Source organism: Procambarus clarkii, chromosome 48 (assembly GCF_040958095.1).
Source record: "Procambarus clarkii isolate CNS0578487 chromosome 48, FALCON_Pclarkii_2.0, whole genome shotgun sequence".
NCBI lineage: Eukaryota > Metazoa > Arthropoda > Malacostraca > Decapoda > Cambaridae > Procambarus > Procambarus clarkii.
In genome coordinates, this window is record NC_091197.1 from 18,364,477 (window position 1) to 18,384,106 (window position 19,630).

At 45.8% G+C, this 19,630-nt stretch overlaps 1 protein-coding gene across 1 annotated transcript; it reads right to left on the reverse strand.

Moving 5' to 3' along the window:
* Positions 1-1,064: 1,064 nt before the first annotated feature.
* Positions 1,065-18,701, reverse strand: LOC123764845 (uncharacterized transmembrane protein DDB_G0289901-like). The gene is made up of 3 exons (XM_045753039.2): positions 18,606-18,701; positions 2,380-2,433; positions 1,065-2,084 (listed from the first exon to the last, which is right to left on the reverse strand). The coding sequence occupies exons 1-3, from the start codon at positions 18,699-18,701 to the stop codon at positions 1,065-1,067; spliced, it is 1,170 nt and encodes a 389-aa protein (XP_045608995.2).
* Positions 18,702-19,630: the final 929 nt, after the last annotated feature.

Consider the following 19,630-nt stretch of genomic DNA (forward strand, 5'->3'; position numbering starts at 1 on the left):
CCGCCAGAACGAGATCGAAGTCAACAACGAACTGCCTTAGGGGCTCCAACTCCGGATTTTTCCTCGAGGTTGACTCCTGAAGCCTTTCCCAAAACAGGTGTATGGCCGCAAGGCAGCGGAGGTTTAAAATCAGAGTTTTCCTTCCCCTAGATGGGCTGCCTTCCCAGGCTATCGAGTCCCATCTACCCGGAGCAGCTGGTTTTAAGGCGCCAGAGGCACGCGCTCGCCCCTTCTCCTGTCTGTAAAAGCAGTTCCGCCGGACTTAAAGACTAAGCCACCCGTGTAGGCCAGGAGTTGGACTTGGTTGTCAGAGGCTATTAGAGATGCATGCCGTATAGGAGCTTTTTATAGGTCATGGGAGCTCGTCCCCCATTACCACCCCCCTGGCTATGACAACCCCATGGAACCATGTCTACAATAACGAATGTAGTTAAAATATACTGATGTCACAAGTCATAGCTAAGCGGCAAGATACGAGGCCGTCACTATAATGTATTGCCAAGATATGAAGCTCTATTAGATCCACAAAAGCTGCGAATGACATCATTAAGTACGGAACGAGAGTTGCTGCTGCGTCGTACAGACCAAAGGATGACCTCGTAAGCCCCTCCAATGACCAATGCCAGGCCCATATTGCAGCACCGAAATGAAAATCATCAAGAAACTGAACCTCCTTGATGACCAAACCACACAACAGAAGATGGAGAAACGACAATGTTTCGGTCCGTCCTGGACCATTATCAAGCCCGTGTGTGATACACGACTAGAAAATGGTCCAGGACGGACCGAAACGTCGTCGTTTCTCCATATCTTGTCGTGTGGTTAGGTCGTCATACCTTGAGCCACGTTGTTGTGTCTCAAGGTCTGCACTGAGCCTCCTTGTGTCGGGGTCTCATGGCCGCTCCCCCACCCGAAGATGTCCTTCTAAATCCTGCTGGAATCAACCACACTGACAAGAGAATCAGTCTCTGAAATCTGCTGATAAAGAACCACCTTGTGTCCAGAGCGAGCCAGATGGTCCGGCAAGTGGAGGAGGAGATCCTGCTAGATGATACATCCGGCCACTAGACAGAGAGGCGAGAAAGGTCACCACTAAGGTCCTCACTATGGTCACCACTGAGGTCACCACTAAGGTCCTCACTATGGTCACCACTGAGGTCACCACTAAGGTCACCACTATGGTCACCACTGAGGTCACCACTAAGGTCACAACTAAGGTCACCACGAAGGTCACCACTAAGGTCCTCACTATGGTCACCACTGAGGTCACCACTAAGGTCACCACTAAGGTCACCACTAAGGTCACCACTAAGGTCACCACTAAGGTCCTCACTATGGTCACCACTGAGGTCACCACTAAGGTCACCACTAAGGTCATCACTAAGGTCACCACTAAGGTCACCACTAAGCTCACCACTAAGCTCACCACTAAGGTCACCACTAAGCTCACCACTAAGGTCACCACTAAGGTCACCACTAAGGCCACCACTAAGCTCACCACTAAGCTCACCACGAAAGTCACCACTAAGGTCACAACGAAGGTCACCACCAAGGTCATTACTAAGGTCACCACAAAGGTCACCACCAAGGTCACCACGAAGGCCACCACCAAGGTCACCACGAAGGCCACCACTAACGTCACCACCAAGATCCTCACTAAGGTCACCACGAAGGTCACCACTAAGGTCACAACTAAGGTCACCACTAAGGTCACCACTAAGGTCACCACCAAGGTCATCACTAAGGTCACCACTAAGGTCACCACCAAGATCCTCACTATGGTCACCACTAAGGTCACCACCAAGGTCACCACCAAGGTCACCACTAAGGTCACCACTAAGGTCACCACCAAGATCCTCACTAAGGTCACCACTAAGGTCACCACCAAGGTCACCACCAAGGTCACCACTAAGGTCACCACTAAGGTCACCACCAAGATCCTCACTAAGGTCACCACCAAGGTCACCACCAAGGTCACCACCAAGGTCACCACTAAGGTCACCACTAAGGTCACCACCAAGATCCTCACTAAGGTCACCACCAAGGTCACCACCAAGGTCACCAAGGTCACCACTAAGGATGCACTACAAACAGACCTTCTGAAGGGGGAGAGAGAGATGAAAGTGACGAGTCTATTTAATAAAGCATCATACAGTTCTCTTAACTCTTAACTAAAAGCAAACACTAGGCGCCCTCGGTGACATCATCATCATCATCATATTCATCAAGAGTGGTGCTAAGATATCAATATGTCATTATAAAAATGGGTCAATATATTGACAAATTTATCCTCATCCTCCATGAGTGATTTAAGGGGACACAGTGTCACAAGGGATAACACATCCGGCTGGGTCACAAGGTTGACATTGTACATTGTACCTTGTACATTGTACATTGGTTGAAACTTGATGGGAAGAGATCTCTGTACTCCAGCTGCGGAAGATTGTGAAAAGTACAAGATTGGACATCTGTATGGTGTAACACCACAGTCCTTGCTACATGCATAACATTACACCATATTACATCACACACACACACACACACACACACACACACACACACACACACACACACACACACACACACACACGCCCTCCCCCTCTTTTCTGCCCCCAAGCCCCCCTTCTCCCCATCCCTCCAAGCCTCTCCTCCCCCCCAAACCTCCCCATCTCCCACACACCCCCAGCCCCTCCCCCTTCTCACCCACCCACCCACCCAATCCTCCCCCTCTCACTCTCCCCCCCATCCTCCCCCTCTCCCCCCCTACCCTCACCCCCCCAGGCCCTCCTCCACCAGTCTTTCCGTACCAGATCCTCCCAGCTCCCCCACTCACCCCGGTAGGGAGCTGGTCGGCCGAGCGGACAGCACGCTGGACTTGTGATCCTGTGGTCCTGGGTTCGATCCCAGGCGCCGGCGAGAAACAATGGGCAGAGTTTCTTTCACCCTATGCCCCTGTTACCTAGCAGTAAAATAGGTACCTGGGTGTTAGTCAGCTGTCACGGGCTGCTTCCTGGGGGTGGAGGCCTGGTCGAGGACCGAGCCACGGGGACACTAAAAAGCCCCAAAATCATCTCAAGATAACCTCAAGATAGATAACCCCAGATCCCACAGGCCCCCCCAGAGGAGAAGCAGAAGAGAGTCAGTTTCAGGGTTATGTACTCGAACATAGATGGGATCACAAGCAAGGCAAGTGAACTAAAGAAAGAGCACAAGAAGTGAACCCAGATGTAATTGGACTCACTGAAACAAAACTCTCAGGAATCATAACGAATGCTGTATTTCCCCAGGAGTACACAGTAATAAGGAAAGAGAGGGAAGGTTGGAGAGGAGGTGGAGTGGCCCTACTAATGAGAAAGGAATGGAGTTTCAAGGAGATGGCTATCCCGGGCTGTGAGGGTTTCAGAGACTATATAGCAGGCACCATGACAATGGGAGCACCAAGAAAAGTAGTAGCAGTGATACATAACACTCCATCAAATGACAGAAGACCCAGTCAAGAGTATGACAACAACAACAACATGGCAGTTAACACTATAATTGAGAGGGCAGCCTCTGCTGCCTGTAGAAACAGATCCCACCTGCTCATCATGGGGGACTTCAATCATGGAAGGATTGACTGGGAGAACAAGGAACCGCATGGAGATCCAAACTATTGGAGGTGGTGACTAGAAACTTTCTAACCCAGCATGTCAGAGAACCCACAAGGATAAGAGGAAATGACGAACCAGCGAGACTCAACCTAGTCTTCACTCTGAACGACTCCGACATAAGAGAAATCGGTTTTGAGGACCCAGTAGGAATGAGCGACCACAGTGTACTGGCGTTTGAGTACCTGATTGAAAAAGGGTTATTGGACTCGAGGAGGGGTACAGAAAACAAAAGGCTGGCATTCCGAATGGAAAACTATGAGGAGAAAAGAAAATTCCTAACAGATATAGCATGGGAAACAGAGCTCAGGGGGAAAGACTGCCCAAGATATGAGGGATTACATCACGCAGAAGTGCAAGGACGTAGCAAACAAGGTTGTCCCAGTCCAAAAGGAAAACAGAGAAAGGAAAAGGAGAAACCCATGGTTTAATCAGAGATGTAGGCTAGCTAAGCAGCAAAGTAAAAGGGCATGGAGAAACTATAGGAATAACAGGACACTGGAGAGCAGAGAAAGATACCAGAATGCCAGGAATGAATATGTCAGGATGAGAAGAGAGACAGAAAGATAATACGAAAATGACATCGCAAGCAAGGCAAAGACTCAGCCTAAATTGTTGCATAGCCACATCAGGAGAAAAACAACAGTAAATGAACAGGTTATGAAATTAAGGATAGGGGCGGAAGGATTCACTACAAATGACAAGGAAGTGTGTGAGGAACTGAATAAGAAATTCCAGGAGGTCTTCACCTTAGAGCAAGGAGAAATTCCAGAGATAAGTGAGGGAATAGCTAACCAGGAACCACTGGAAGATTTTGAGATTACCAGCGGGGAAGTAAGGAAGTGCTTACTAGAGTTGGATGTAACAAAGGCTATAGACCCAGATGAAATCTCCCCTTGGATACTAAAGGAAGGAGCAAAAGAACTGTGCCTACCACTCTCCATAGTGTATAACAAATCACTGGCAACAGGGAAACTGCCAGAAATTTGGAAAGCAGCTAATGTAGACCCGATATACAAGAAGGGGGTTAGACAGGAGGCACTGAACTACAGGCCAGTGTCCCTAACCTGCATACCATGCAAGCTGATGGAGAAGATTGTGCGAAAAAAACTAGTGGAGCATCTGGAGCGAAGGAACTTTGTAACACAGAATCAACATGGGTTCAGGGATGGCAGGTCTTGCCTCACAGGGTTACTTGAATTCTACGACCAGGCAACAAAAATAAGGCAAGAAAGAGAAGGGTGGGCAGACTGCATATTTTTGAATTGTCAGAAAGCCTTTGATACAGTGCCACACAAGAGGCTAGTGCGAAAGTTGGAGATACAGGCTGGAGTGAAAGGGAAAGTACTCCGGTGGATAGAGGAGTACCTAAGCAACAGGAGACAACGAGTTTGTGTGAGAGGTGAGGTCTCAGATTGGCGAGAAGTTACAAGTGGAGTCCCGCAGGGGTCAGTCCTTGGACCTATACTGTTTCTGGTATATGTAAATGATCTCCCAGAGGGTATAGACTCGTTCCTCTCAATGTTTGCTGACGATGCAAAAATTATGAGGATTGAAACAGAGGATGATAGTAGGAGGCTACAAGATGACCTAGATAGACTGAGTGAATGGTCCAACAAATGGCTGTTGAAGTTCAACCCGAGTAAATGCAAAGTAATGAAATTAGGCAGTGGAAACAGGAGGCCAGACACAGGATACAGAATAGGAGATGAAGTACTTAATGAAACAGACAGAGAGAAAGATCTCGGAGTTGATATCACACCAAACCTGTCTCCTGAAGCCCAAATAAAGAGAATAACGTCAGCGGCATATGCGAGGCTGGATAACATCAGAACGGCGTTCAGGAACCTGTGTAAGGAATCATTCAGAATCTTGTACACCACATATGTAAGACCAATCCAGGAGTATGCGACCCCAGCATGGAGCCCGTACCTTGTCAAGCACAAGACGAAGCTGGAAAAAGTCCAAAGGTATGCTACTAGACTAGTCCCAGAACTAAGAGGCATGAGTTATGAGGAAAGGCTGCGTGAAATTCACCTTACGACACTGGAAGACAGAAGAGTAAGGGGTACATGATCACAACCTACAAAATCCTCAGGGGAATCGACCGGGTAAACAAGGATGAACTATTCAACACTGGAGGGACGCGAACAAGGGGACACAGGTGGAAGCTGAGTACTCAAATGAGCCACAGAGACGTTAGAAAGAACTTTTTCAGCGTCAGAGTAGTTAGTAAATGGAATGCACTAGGAAGTGATGTGGTGGAGGCTGACTCCATACACAGTTTCAAATGTAGATATGACAGAGCCCAGTAGGCTCAGGAATCTGTACATCAGTTGATTGACGGTTGAGAGGCGGGACCAAAGAGCCAGAGCTGATCCCCCGCAAACACAACTAGGTGAGATCTAGGTGAGTACACACACACACACATACCTGATTTGACCAAAGAGCCAGTGCTCAACCCCCGCAAGCACAACTAGGTGAGGACACACACACACACACACACACACACACACACACACACACACACACACACACACACACACACACACACACACACACACACACACACACATACACACACATACACACACACACACAACATAATACACACAACAACATCAACGTAATAGAGCAGCTTCTGTCGCTAGCAGGAAGGGATCCAGACTACTAATCATGTGAGACTTCAACCATGGGAAGATAGATTGAGAGAACAAAGACTCACATGGAGGACCAGATACATGGAGAGCTAAGCTGCTGGACGTGGCAACAAAACACTTTCTAAGCCAACGTATGAAGGGACCAACAAGAATGAGAGGGGCAGATGAACCAGCCATGCTTGATCTGATATTTACCCTTTAATGAGTGGGATATAAGGGAAGTTAAGTTGGAAGCCCCCTTGAGAATGAGTGATCACAGTGTATTGATCTTTGAGTACCTGATTGAGCTAGGATTTATCTCCCCCCAAAAAGAACTAGGAAACAAAAGGCTGGCATACCGAAATGGGAATTATGAGGAGATGAGAAGTTTCCTAAGTGAAATATCATGGGATTCAGACCTCAGAGCTACGTCTGTTCAAGACATGATGGACTATGTCACCCAAAAGTGTCAGGAGGCAGTAAACAGGTTCATCCCGGCCAAAAATGAAAAATGCGAGAATCAAAAGAAGAATCCATAGTTAAATAGGGCATGTATGGAAGCAAATGAACTGAACAAAAGGGCGTGGAGGAACTTCCGGAATAATAGAACACCAGAAAGCAGAGAGAGATACCAGAGAACCAGGAATGAGTATGTTAGTGTGAGAACAGAAGCAGAGAAAAATTATGAAAATGATATAGCAAACAAAGCCAGGACCGAATCAAAGCTACTCCACAGTGACATCAGGAGGAAAACAACAGTGAAAGAACAGGTAATGACACTTAGAACAGGCGAGGACAGGTATACACAGAATGATAAAGAGGTGTGTGATGAACTCAACACGAGGGTCCAGGAGGTCTTCACAATAGAACAAGGTGAGGTCACTGCACTAGGAGTGGGGGCAGTAAACTAGGCGGCTTTTGAATAGTTCGAAATTACGAGACATGAGGTCAAGAGACACCTGCTGGATTTGCATGTGACAAAGGCTGTTGGTCCAGACGGGATCTCACCATGGGTACTGAAAGAGTGTGCAGAGGCACTTTCCTTGCCACTCTCCATAGTGTATTGTAGGTCACTGGAGATGGGAGACCTACCAGAAATATGGACGACTACTAATGTGGTCCCAATATACAAAAAGGGCGACAGACAAGAGGTACTGAACTACAGGCCAGTGTCCTTGACTTGTATATCATGTAAGGTGATGGAGAAGATCGTGAGAAAAACCTAGTAACACATCTGGAGAGAAGGGACTTCGTGACAAATTGCCAACATGGGTTCAGGGAGGGTAAATCTTGCCTTACTGGCGTAATAGAATTCTACGACCAGGTGACAATAATTAAGCAAGAAAAAGAGGGCTGGACGGACTGCATTTTCTTGGATTGTCGGAAAGCCTTTGACACAGTACCCATAAGAGGCTGGTACATAAGCTGGAGAGAGAGGCAGGAGAAACTAGTAAGGTGCTTCAGTGGATATGGGAGTACCTAAGCAATAGGATGCAGAGAACTACAGTGAGGGGTGAGACCTCAGATTGGCGTGAAGTCCCCAATGTGGAGTCCCACAGAGCCCTGTGGAGTCCCACAGGGCTCTGTACTCGGTTCTATCCTGTTTCCTGATATATGTAAACGATCTCCCGGAGGGTATAGACTCATTTCTCCCAATGTTTGCTGACGATACCAAAATTATGAAAAGGATTAAGACAGAGGCGGACTACTTGAGGCTTCAAGAAGACCTAGAGAAACTGAAGGAATGGTCGAACAAATGGTTGTTAGAGTGTAACCCAAGCAAATGTAATGTAATGAAGATAGGTTTAGGGAGCAGGATACCAGATACAAGCTGAACTGTAATGCCAATCCTGACCTTAAAAGCTTCCTTGAAGGTTGTAACAGAACCCATGAGCACCACACCAGAAACAAATATCTTTTTGATATTCCAAGAGTACGAAGTAATCAAACTAGAAATGCTCTACAAATCAAGGGATCCAGATTGTGGAATGACCTTCCCAATCATGTTAAAGACTGTACCCCTCCCAATCAGTTTCAAATTATAACTAAGCACTACCTAATTAACACCCTATAACCTACCTTACCCCTAAAATGTCAACCCATGTCTGCTATTTTTAAACAATACTGTTTGTCGACCAAATTATATTTTTACTATTTTTATGCCATGTTCCCCCCTTTTTTATTTGTATATTTTCTCAACACATTTTATACTTTAATCTCAATTAGTATTAAGTTTTAGTTTTTAGTGTTTTTCCTGCCCGAAACACTTTGCGTAATAGTGGCTTTACGTATTGTATGTACTAGCTCTATCTACAAATCCATCAATGTTTGTATCACACCTTGTATGTATGTACTTTACCTGAATAAACATTTGAATTTTGAATTTGAATTTGAAGCTATCATTTGGAAGATGATATTTTTTAGGAGTCAGAGATAGAAAAAGACAAGGGGGTTGATATCACGTCAGACCTGTCCCATGAAGCCCATATCAAGAGGATAACATAAGCAGCATATGCCAGGTTGGCCAACATAAGAACTGCATTTAGAAACTTATATAAGAAACCATTCAGAACTTTGTATACCACATATGCCAGGCCAATCCTGGAGTATGCAGCCCCAGCATGGAGTCCATATCTAGTCAAGCATACGACCAAACTGGCGAAGGTTCAGATGTTTGCCACCAGACTAGTACCCGAACTGAGGGGTATGAGCTACGAGGAGAGACTACGGGAATTAAACCTCATTTCGCTGGAAGACAGAAGAGTTACGGGGACATGATCACCACATTCAAGATTCTCAAAGAAATTGATAAGGTAGATAAAACAGGCAATTTAACACAAGGGGCACACGCGCAAGGGAACACAGGTGGAAACTGAGTGCCCAAATGAGCCACAGAGATAGTAGAGGGAACTTTTTTAGTGGTTGACAAATGGAATGCATTAGGAAGTGATGTGGTGGAGGCTGACTCCAATCACATTTTCAAGTGTAGATATGACAAAGCTCAGTAGGCTCAGGAACATTCACAAACGTTGATTGACAGTTGAGAGGCGGAACCAAAGAGCTAGAGTTCAACCCCTCAAGCACAAATAGGTGAGAACAAATAGGTGAGTACAAATAGGTGAGTACACACTACACAAGCCGTGGCTAAGCAGGATAAGGCCATCCGGTCCCTCATCTTTAACAATAAATTTCAATTCAAATTTTCCCTGAATTGAGCTTTGTTTATCTGGTGTGTGGGTGGTGTTGTTTGTCAGGTGTGTGGGGGTGTTGTTTGTCAGGTGTGTGGGGGTGTTTGTCTGGTGTGTGGGGGTGTTGTTTGTCTGGTGTGTGGAGGGTGGTGTTTGTCAGGTGTGTGGGGGTGTTTGTCTGGTGTGTGGGGGTGTTGTTTGTCTGGTGTGTGGAGGGTGGTGTTTGTCAGGTGTGTGGGGGTGTTTGTCTGGTGTGTAGGGGTGTTGTTTGTCTGGTGTCTGTGGGGGTGGTGTTTGTCTGGTGTGTGTGGGGGTGTTGTTTGTTTGGTGTGTGTGGGGGTGGTGCTTGTCTGGTGTGTGGGTGTTGTTTGTCTGGTGTGTGTGTGGGTGGTGTTTGTCTGGTGTGTGGGGGTGTTGTTTGTCTGGTGTGTAGGGGTGTTGTTTGTCAGTTGTGTGTGGGGGTGTTGTTTGTCTGGTGTGTGGGGGTTGTGTTTGTCTGGTGTGTGGGGGTGTTGTTTGTTTGGTGTGTGTGGGGGTTGTGTTTGTTTGGTGCATGGGGGTGTTGTTTGTCTGGTGTGTGGGGGTGTTGTTTGTCTGGTGTGTGGGGGTGTTGTTTGTCAGGTGTGTGTGGGGGTGTTGTTTGTCTGGTGTGTGGGGGTGTTGTTTGTCTGGTGTGTAGGGGTGTTGTTTGTCAGTTGTGTGTGGGGGTGTTGTTTGTCTGGTGTGTGGGGGTTGTGTTTGTCTGGTGTGTGGGGGTGTTGTTTGTCTTGTGTGTGGGGGTGTTGTTTGTCTGGTGTGTGTGTGGGGGTGTTGTTTGTCTGGTGTGTGTGGGGGTGTTGTTTGTCTGGTGTGTGGGGGTTGTGTTTGACTGGTGTGTGGGGGTGTTGTTTGTCGTGTGTGTGGGGGTGTTGTTTGTCTGGTGTGTGGGGGTTGTGTTTGACTGGTGTGTGGGGGTGTTGTTTGTCGTGTGTGGGGGGGTGTTGTTTGTCTGGTGTGTGGGGGTGTTGTTTGTCAGGTGTGTGGGGGTGTTTGTCTGGTGTGTGGGGGTGTTGTTTGTCAGGTGTGTGGGGGTGTTTGTCTGGTGTGTGGGGGTGTTGTTTGTCTGGTGCATGGGGGTGTTGTTTGTCTGGTGTGTGGGGGTGTTGTTTGTCAGGTGTGTATGGGGGTGTTGTTTGTCTGGTGTGTGGGGGTGTTGTTTGTCTTGTGTGTGGGGGTGTTGTTTGTCTGGTGTGTGGGGGTGTTGTTTGTCAGGTGTGTGGGGGTGTTAGTCTGGTGTGTGGGGGTGTTGTTTGTCTGGTGTGTGGGGGTGTTGTTTGTCTGGTGTGTGGGGGTGTTTGTCAGGTGTGTGGGGGTGTTTGTCTGGTGTGTTTGGGGGTGTTGTTTGTCTGGTGTGTGGGGGTGTGTTTGTCAGGTGTGTGGGGGTGTTTGTCAGGTGTGTGGGGGTGTTTGTCTGGTGTGTGTGGGGGTGGTGTTTGTCTGGTGTGTGGGGGTGGTGTTTGTCTGGTGTGTGTGGGTGTGGTGTTTGTCTAGTGTGTGGGGGTGGTGTTTGACTGGTGTGTGTGTGGGTGTGGTGTTTGTCTGGTGTGGGGGTGTGTTGTTTGTCTGGTGTGTGGGTGTGGTGTTTGTCTGGTGTGTGGGGGTGTTGTTTGTCTGGTGTGTGTGGGTTTGGTGTTTGTCTGGTGTGTGGGGGTGTATTTTGTCTGGTGTGTGGGGGTGTTGTTTGTCTGGTGTGTGGGTGTGGTGTTTGTCTGGTGTGTGGGGGTGTTGTTTGTCTGGTGTGTGGGTGTAGTGTTTGTCTGGTGTGTGTGGGGGTCTTGTTTGTCTGGTGTGTGGGTGTGGTGTTTGTCTGGTGTGTGGGGGTGTTGTTTGTCTGGTGTGTGGGTGTGGTGTTTGTCTGGTGTGTGAGGGTGTTGTTTGTCTGGTGTGTGGGGGTGTTGTTTGTCTGGTGTGTGTGGGTGTTGTTTGTCTGGTGTGTGGGGGTGTTGTTTGTCTGGTGTGTGTGTGGGTGTGGTGTTTGTCTGGTGTGGGGGTGTGTTGTTTGTCTGGTGTGTGTGGGTGTTGTTTGTCTGGTGTGTGTGGGGGTGTTGTTTGTCTGGTGTGTGGGTGTGGTGTTTGTCTGGTGTGTGGGGGTGTTGTTTGTCTGGTGTGTGGGGGTGTTGTTTGTCTGGTGTCTGGGGGGTGTTGTTTGTCTGGTGTGTGGGGGTGTTGTTTGTCTGGTGTGTGGGGGTGTTGTTTGTCTGGTGTGTGGGGGTGTTGTTTGTCTGGTGTGTGTGGGGGTGTTGTTTGTCTGGTCTGTGGGGGTGGTGTTTGTCTGGTGTGGGGGGTGTTGTTTGTCTGGTGTGTGGGGGTGGTGTTTGTCTGGTGTATGTGGGGGTGTTGTTTGTCTGGTGTGTGTGGGGGTGTTGTTTGTCTGGTGTGTGTGGGGGTGTTGTTTGTCTGGTGTGTGTGGGGGTGTTGTTTGTCTGGTGTGTGTGGGGGTGTTGTTTGTCTAGTGTGTGTGGGGGTGTTGTTTGTCTGGTGTGTGTGGGGGTGTTGTTTGTCTGGTGTGTGGGTGTTGTTTGTCTGGTGTGTGTGTGGGTGGTGTTTGTCTGGTGTGTGGGGGTGTTGTTTGTCTGGTGTCTGGGGGGTGTTGTTTGTCTGGTGTGTGGGGGTGTTGTTTGTCTGGTGTGCGTGGGGGTGTTGTTTGTCTGGTGTGTGTGGGGGTGTTTGTCTGGTGTGTGGGGGTTGTGTTTGTCTGGTGTGTGGGGGTGTTGTTTGTCTGGTGTGTGGGGGTGTTGTTTGTCTGGTGTGTGGGGGTGTTGTTTGTCTGGTGTGTGTGGGGGTGTTGTTTGTCTGGTGTGTGGGGGGGGTTGTGTTTGTCTGGTGTGTGGGGGTGTTGTTTGTCTGGTGTGTGTGGGGGTGTTGTTTGTCTGGTGTGTGGGGGTTGTGATTGTCTGGTGTGTGGGGGTGTTGTTTGTCTTGTGTGTGGGGGTGTTGTTTGTCTGGTGTGTGTGTGGGGGTGTTGTTTGTCTGGTGTGTGTGGGGGTGTTGTTTGTCTGGTGTGTGGGGGTTGTGTTTGACTGGTGTGTGGGGGTGTTGTTTGTCGTGTGTGTGGGGGTGGTGTTTGTCTGGTGTGTGGGGGTTGTGTTTGACTGGGGTGTGGGGGTGTTGTTTGTCGTGTGTGTGGGGGTGTTGTTTGTCTGGTGTGTGGGGGTGTTGTTTGTCAGGTGTGTGGGGGTGTTTGTCTGGTGTGTGGGGGTGTTGTTTGTCAGGTGTGTGGGGGTGTTTGTCTGGTGTGTGGGGGTGTTGTTTGTCTGGTGCATGGGGGTGTTGTTTGTCTGGTGTGTGGGGGTGTTGTTTGTCAGGTGTGTGTGGGGGTGTTGTTTGTCTGGTGTGTGGGGGTGTTGTTTGTCTTGTGTGTGGGGGTGTTGTTTGTCTGGTGTGTGGGGGTGTTGTTTGTCAGGTGTGTGGGGGTGTTGTTTGTCTGGTGTGTGGGGGTGTTGTTTGTCTGGTGTGTGGGGGTGTTGTTTGTCTGGTGTGTGGGGGTGTTGTTTGTCAGGTGTGTGGGGGTGTTTGTCAGGTGTGTGGGGGTGTTTGTCTGGTGTGTGTGGGGGTGGTGTTTGTCTGGTGTGTGGGGGTGGTGTTTGTCTGTTGTGTGTGGGTGTGGTGTTTGTCTGGTGTATGGGGGTGTTGTTTGTCTGGTGTGTGTGGGTGTTTGTCTGGTGTGAGGGGTATATAAACATTTCCATATATATATATATATATATATATATATATATATATATATATATATATATATATATATATATATATATATATAATATACTGCACAACCAGGCGAGTAGCGTAATTCATGACTACGACCGTGCGTAACACCTGTGCAGGTGAGTAGGGCCCTGCAGAGGTGCTGCACACGTCCATAGTCATAACGGGTTCTGGAGGGGTCCCCGGAGGCGCGCGTACGTCATCAGGCAGGGCGTTAGTGGGTCACAGTGGGTGGCTCGGGGCGCCAGGTCCTTGTCATGTTGGCGTTATGAGTCGTGAGGGTAAAAGTGTAAATATAGAAACAGGTGAGCGTGAGTAGTAGATGTAAGATGAATGTGTATGAGTATGTAGCGTAGAGTTAAGCATGTGTATATATATCTATATAAATAAAAATGGAAATGTTCGTTTGTTCAAAATCGCTAATCTCCGAAAGTTCTTCCCCGATTGCTTTGAAATTTTCACACAACGTTCCATTCACATCCGAGCGGGATTTTATCTACATATTATATACATGTCATGTTTGTGACGGAAAAAGCATGTTTTTTAGAAAAACTGTGTTTTTCATGTGTTTTTCATGTGAGGGAAATCTTCGAAACCACTGTACTGATTGCTTTGAAATTTTGACACAACGTTGCCTTCGAATAAGTGCGTATTTTTATATACCTACTATATACATGCCTCACCTAAGACAGGAAAAAACATGTTTTTTTTTTTAAAAAACAGCGCCATCTGTTGGACGTAAGAGCAACACATGCGGTAACCTCCGAAAGTTCATCACCGATTGCTTTGAAATTCTGACACAACATTCCATTCGAATATGCACATGTATTTATATACCTACTATATAGATGCTACATCTGTAACAGATAAAACTGTTTTTTTTCGAAAACAGCGCCATCTGTTGCACATAATAGTAACACACTTGCAATACTAAATACCTGTATGTTACGAAATCCATTTCAGTGTTTCCAATTGCATTGAAAAATTTAATTTTCATAGATTTTGATTTATTTTAATTTGTATTGAAAGATTTTGTGTGACATTGCATTGGAATTGAGCTGTGTTGTTTACCATACCGTTCATTTCATATGTATAAGTATAAATGCCTCACCTGTGACAGGTAAAAATATTATCTTTTTTTAAAGAAATAGTGCCATCTGTTGCACGTAAGAACCACACACACTATCCTAAATATGCTACGATTTCTTTTCATTGTTACCGATTGCATTGATAAATTGAATTTTCATAGATTTCGATTTATTTTAATTTTGATTTAATTATTTTGTGACATAGCATTGAAACTGAGCTATGTTGTTTACTATACCGTTCATTTCGTGTGTATAAGTATGGATGCCACACCTGTGACAGGAAAAAAAATGTTTCTTTTGAAAAACAGTGTCACATAAGAGCCATCCACATTATACTAAATATGTTTCAATTCCATTTCATTGTTTCAGACTGCATTAATGAATAGAATTTTCATAGATTTCGATTTATTTTAATTGATTTAATTATTTTGTGTGACATTGCATTGGAATTGAGCTGTGTTGTTTTCCATACCATTCATTTTGTGAGTATAAGTATAGATGCCACACCTGTGACAGGTAAAAATGTGCATTTTTTTGAAAAACAGTGCCATCTGTTGCACATAAGAGCAACTCAAGCTATAGTAAATATGTTACGATTCTATTTCAATGTTTCCAATTTCATTGATAAATTGAATTTTCATAGATATCGAATTATTTTCATTTTGATTTAATTATTTTGTGTGACACTGCAATGGAATTGAGGAGTTGAGCTTTGTTGTTTATTATACCGTTCATTTCATGAGAGTAGTCTATTTTTATATTTTTTCATTGTTTTTCATTGCATTTTTTATTTGATTTTCTTATATTTCAGTGATGGGAACATCAGATCATTTGATGTTCCCAATTTTCTGAAGGGAACATCAGATCATATGGGAATGCATTGGATGAGGGAGATGGGAATTGTGGGGAGGACGAGGGGACGGGAGTGGGGGATAGTACTGAGGACGACGGGACAGGAGAGAGGGTAATGGTGGGGAAAACGAGGGGACGGGGGAGTTGGGGATGGGGGGGACGAGGGGACAATGCAATGGAGATTGGTGTGAAGGACAAGGAAACAGGAGAGTGGGGGATGGTGCGGAGGACGAGGGAACAGGGGAGGGGGGGAATGATTTGGAGGACGAGAGGACGGGGGAGAGGAAGATGGTGGAGAGGACGATGGCATCGTGGAGTGGGGAATGGTTAGGAGGACGAGGGGACGGTGGAGTGGGGGATGGTAGGGAGGACACAGGGATGGGGGAGGGAGGAAATGTTAGGGAGGACGAGGGGACGGGGGAGTGAGGAATGGTTGGGAGGACAAAGGGACTGGGGAGTAAGGAATGGCTGGGAGGACGAGGGGACGGAAGAGGGGGAATGATGGGGAGGACTAGGAGACAAGGGAAAGGGTGTTGGGGCTCAGGCATGCACATGCATTGCTGAGCCACAGCAGCGTATGGCAGGGTACAGCTAGTAATTAAATAAAAGTATGAAGGAAAGAGAAGGATATGTTGAGGGCGGAGAAAGGGGGCCATTCCTATGGGAAGACGAGCCTAGGAGACCATCAGGCATTTTAGGTGTACGGTTAGGGAAGGGCGTGTGAAGCAGATGAGGGTGGAGGGGGAGTGAAGAAGTCCACCCCGGAGGTTTGGCTGGCTGGGGTGGTAGTGTGCCTCACACTCTCATGGTTTTAAACAACATTTCTGTGGTATGTAGGAAAGGACAGATGACAGAGTGAAGTGTGTATATTTTACCAAAAACGTATAACATTCTCACCATCCCCGTCCACCGCTGTTATTGCCTCCGCCTTCTGCTTCCTAGGCCTTCAACACAGGGTGTAAGAGGTGACATTAGTTAGGTGTCATACCCGACTGTTCCCATCGGGATGTCTCAGCGTGTACTGACCTGTGAGAGGTAGCCACAATAATTTTTTTTGAGATATATACAAGAGTTGTTACATTCTTGTACAGCCACTAGTACGCGTTGCGTTTCGGGCAAGTCCTTAATCCTATGGTCCCTGGAATACGATCCCCTGCCGCGAAGAATCGTTTTTTCATCCAAGTACACATTTTACTGTTGCGTTAAACAGAGGCTACAGTTAAGGAATTGCGCCCAGTAAATCCTCCCCGGCCAGGATACGAACCCATGACATAGCGCTCGCGGAACGCCAGGCGAGTGTCTTACCACTACACCACGGAGACTGCCTGACTGCCAGTAATATTTGTAAACAAAGCCCCCCTCCCCTCCTTTTCAGCCTAGACCCGCTATGGAGTGCCGCATAGTTACCACATGCCCATGTCACATAGGCGCATGAGTCATACCACATGGGTGGGGGAGCAGGCGTTCGAGCGGCCTACCTCTTTGATGGCGGTGGTGTGACTGAGGTAGATGAGTGGGGGCAGGAGTATTATGTCAACAATAACCCCCCCAAAATATCCCCTCACGAGCTCCCTCCAGCGTCTTACACTAAACAGTGGGCGTGTTTTATACCAATGAGTAGAATAATAATAATAATAATAATAATAATAATAATAATAATAATAATAATAATAATAATAATAATAATAATAACAATAATAATAATAATAAGGTAGGAGCACACACATTCTGTTTATTTGCGTTAATTTAAAAAAGAGGGATGTCGGGTAGCCACTCCTACATTTATGTTTTTGTTACGTTTTTTCACAGTAAAGAAGTAGATGTGTGTATTTGTTCCTCTTGCCACCTCAGCCTTCACAGTGGCCTGTCAGCCCACCTTATCAGTCACAAGAGGTCTCCTCTTCTGAGTTTGGTCTCCTCCTCTCTTCAACACTTGGAGGATGTGAGCGGTTACTCGAACATCTGGAGTATACAACCTCTAGGCTACTAGTGTGTGTACATCAGAGAAGCGGGCACTCCAGCCCCCGCCCCTCCCCCATTCACTTGACACACCCTCAGGTTGGGCACTTACAATGCATGTCTCGGTATTCAGAACAAATATGTAGTTAAGGGTGTAAACCCATTTATATATTTTATTCTGATATTAAACACTAAGTCATTTGCAACGACAACAATAATAATATTTAAAAATGTGCAAAAATCGTTCTTTCCCAAAATAACTTTTAAGAGTAACGAGCCTCGTCACATACCAGTCTTCAGTCTTCTTATAACAAATCAAATCAATGCTAGTGTGTGTTTTACACCTCGCAACATAATGGGGCCATCATGCAAACATCGTTCTATTACTGTGTAACTGTTTCGTCTTTGTTACACACACAATGTAACGTAACGCGGAAAATCAGTGTTCTGCTGTCCAAAATAAATATTATTTTGAAATGTAAAGCGTGTCTACCTAATGTAACGTGACCAACATGCAAACATCGTTCGTTCTATAACTGTGTGACTGTTTTTAGACCGTGTAACACACACAATGTAATGTGGAAAATCATAGACGTGTAGACTTGATATTATATTTTAAATTAGCTAGTTCATTATCACTGAGTACAAGCCATTTATCTGGTTGTAGTTCAAGACACACTCTAAGGTCTACATTATCCAAAAATGTATTCAGTAACCGATGTAGCATCCAACATTAGTTTGAAGCAGGTATTTACACCGCTCACCGCTTCTCTCCATCTGAGGCAAAAGTGAAATAGCCTGCTTCAATTTTGCTAGGATCAACACGATTTAAAAAAACTGAATCAGTTTATCATAGCGCGTAGCCTTACACCCTGAAATCGTAGATTGCAGCTTTATGTTTCGTTTTAAATACATAAAAGCAGATTTGAATAAAGTTTGCGACAATCCATTCACTAAAGAGATGTTTTAGCATTTTCTAAAGGTGTTGTTCCATCTTCTTCAGTTAGATCAGTAGACAACTCCAAAGCAATAGATGATAAGTCCACCAGCTGACCATTCACTCCCTTTATGATGAAATCCAGATAGGTGTCTGTAAACTTATTATTCATTCCAGATTTCACAGGTAAAATATCCACCGTTTGTCTGCTTGCAATTGCTGATTCTACTAATCAAGGAGAAAATATTTTAGGAAAAGCCTCACTAACAGCGGCACTATAGTGTTCTAATGGGACCAGGAGGCTTGGAGCGTTATATCCAGCCATGTTCGCACTTTAGACAACACTAGCTGAGTGAGAAGAATTTATGAGCGTTTCCTTCATCTTAGTTGTAGAGCGAATTAAACAGATATTTAGCGCTCTTCCATATTTAGCTTCTACCATCAAGCTTATTTAAAGTTTTTTTCCATTTTTAAAAGTTAATAATAATAATAATACGATCATCAAGTTCGTATATGTTCTCTCTTAGACAGTCAGTTTCAAACCGACTGACCTTGACTCCGATGATGACGGGCAAGACAACCTTGAGGCGTTTAGCATTGTGTGTGACATTTGTCTCATTAGTGCCCGGCGTCCAGGCTGCCGTCATCGTCTAACCAGCGGGTTGTCTCTCCTAGCCTCCCCTCACGTGTTAACAGCGACATTAAGGGGTTAGACTACATCAACCCAATGTGGGAGGATATGCTCCTTACAATGAAACAGAATATTTACCACTCTTAGTTCTTTATTCGTCCAAATACCATATTAAGTTAAACCTGTCTAGTCTGTCTAGTGCATTGGCTGTCAGTCGGCCAAGTCAGTAAGTGTTTACTGAATGTGGTAATCATTTCTTGTGGGAACATTTCTAGTTCAGTTTAAAGTTTTACATAAAAAGAAAATAATACAATCATCAAGGCCGTCTATATGTTGTCTCAGTCAGTCAGCCAAGTCAGTAAGTGTTTCCTGAATTTGGGAATCATTTCTTGTGTGTACATTTCCAGTTTAGTTTAAAGTTTTTCATCTTAAAAGTAAATAATGCAATCATCAAGACCGTCTATATGTTGTCTCAGTCAGCCAAGTCAGTAGGTGTTTACTGAATGTGGTAATCATTTCTTGTGTGTACATTTTTTTTAGCTTAGTTTAAAGTTTTACATCTTTCAAATTCAGTAAACAGTGAATGCCCAAATAGGTACCAGAGGAGTGTTGTCAACGCTTACGTCGACCGTGCTCTCAGCCACAGCTCAGGATGGAAAGAAGTCGATGAAGAACTCTGTAGGGTAAGGCAGGTCCTAGTCAAAAACAGCTTCTCTAACGGTTTCGTTGAAGACATCATCACAAGAAAAGTGAAACGCCATGCAATCTCTGAAGAGTCAACCAACACAACACTTGTACCCCGTATTACACTATTTGTTCAGCGATAGCAGGCGGCTCGACATCAGCGCAGCACTCCACATCAAAAAGTCAACACCAGCAATCAACAGCCAATTAATGCACAACTATATTCTACCCTCTTCAATGCAACGTATGGGCCAATAGGCC

Bases quoted from the DNA above. Each gene is read 5' to 3' on its own strand.
- LOC123764845 (XM_045753039.2), bottom strand. From the start codon at position 18,701: ATGACGGCAGCCTGGACGCCGGGCACTAATGAGACAAATGTCACACAC. The intron at 2,434-18,605 runs GTCAGTCGGTTT...AATCTTCCGCAG, and splicing joins CCGTCATCATCGGAGTCAAG to CTGGAGTACAGAGATCTCTT. The intron at 2,085-2,379 runs GTACAATGTACA...GTCTGTTTGTAG, and splicing joins ACCAATGTACAATGTACAAG to TGCATCCTTAGTGGTGACCT.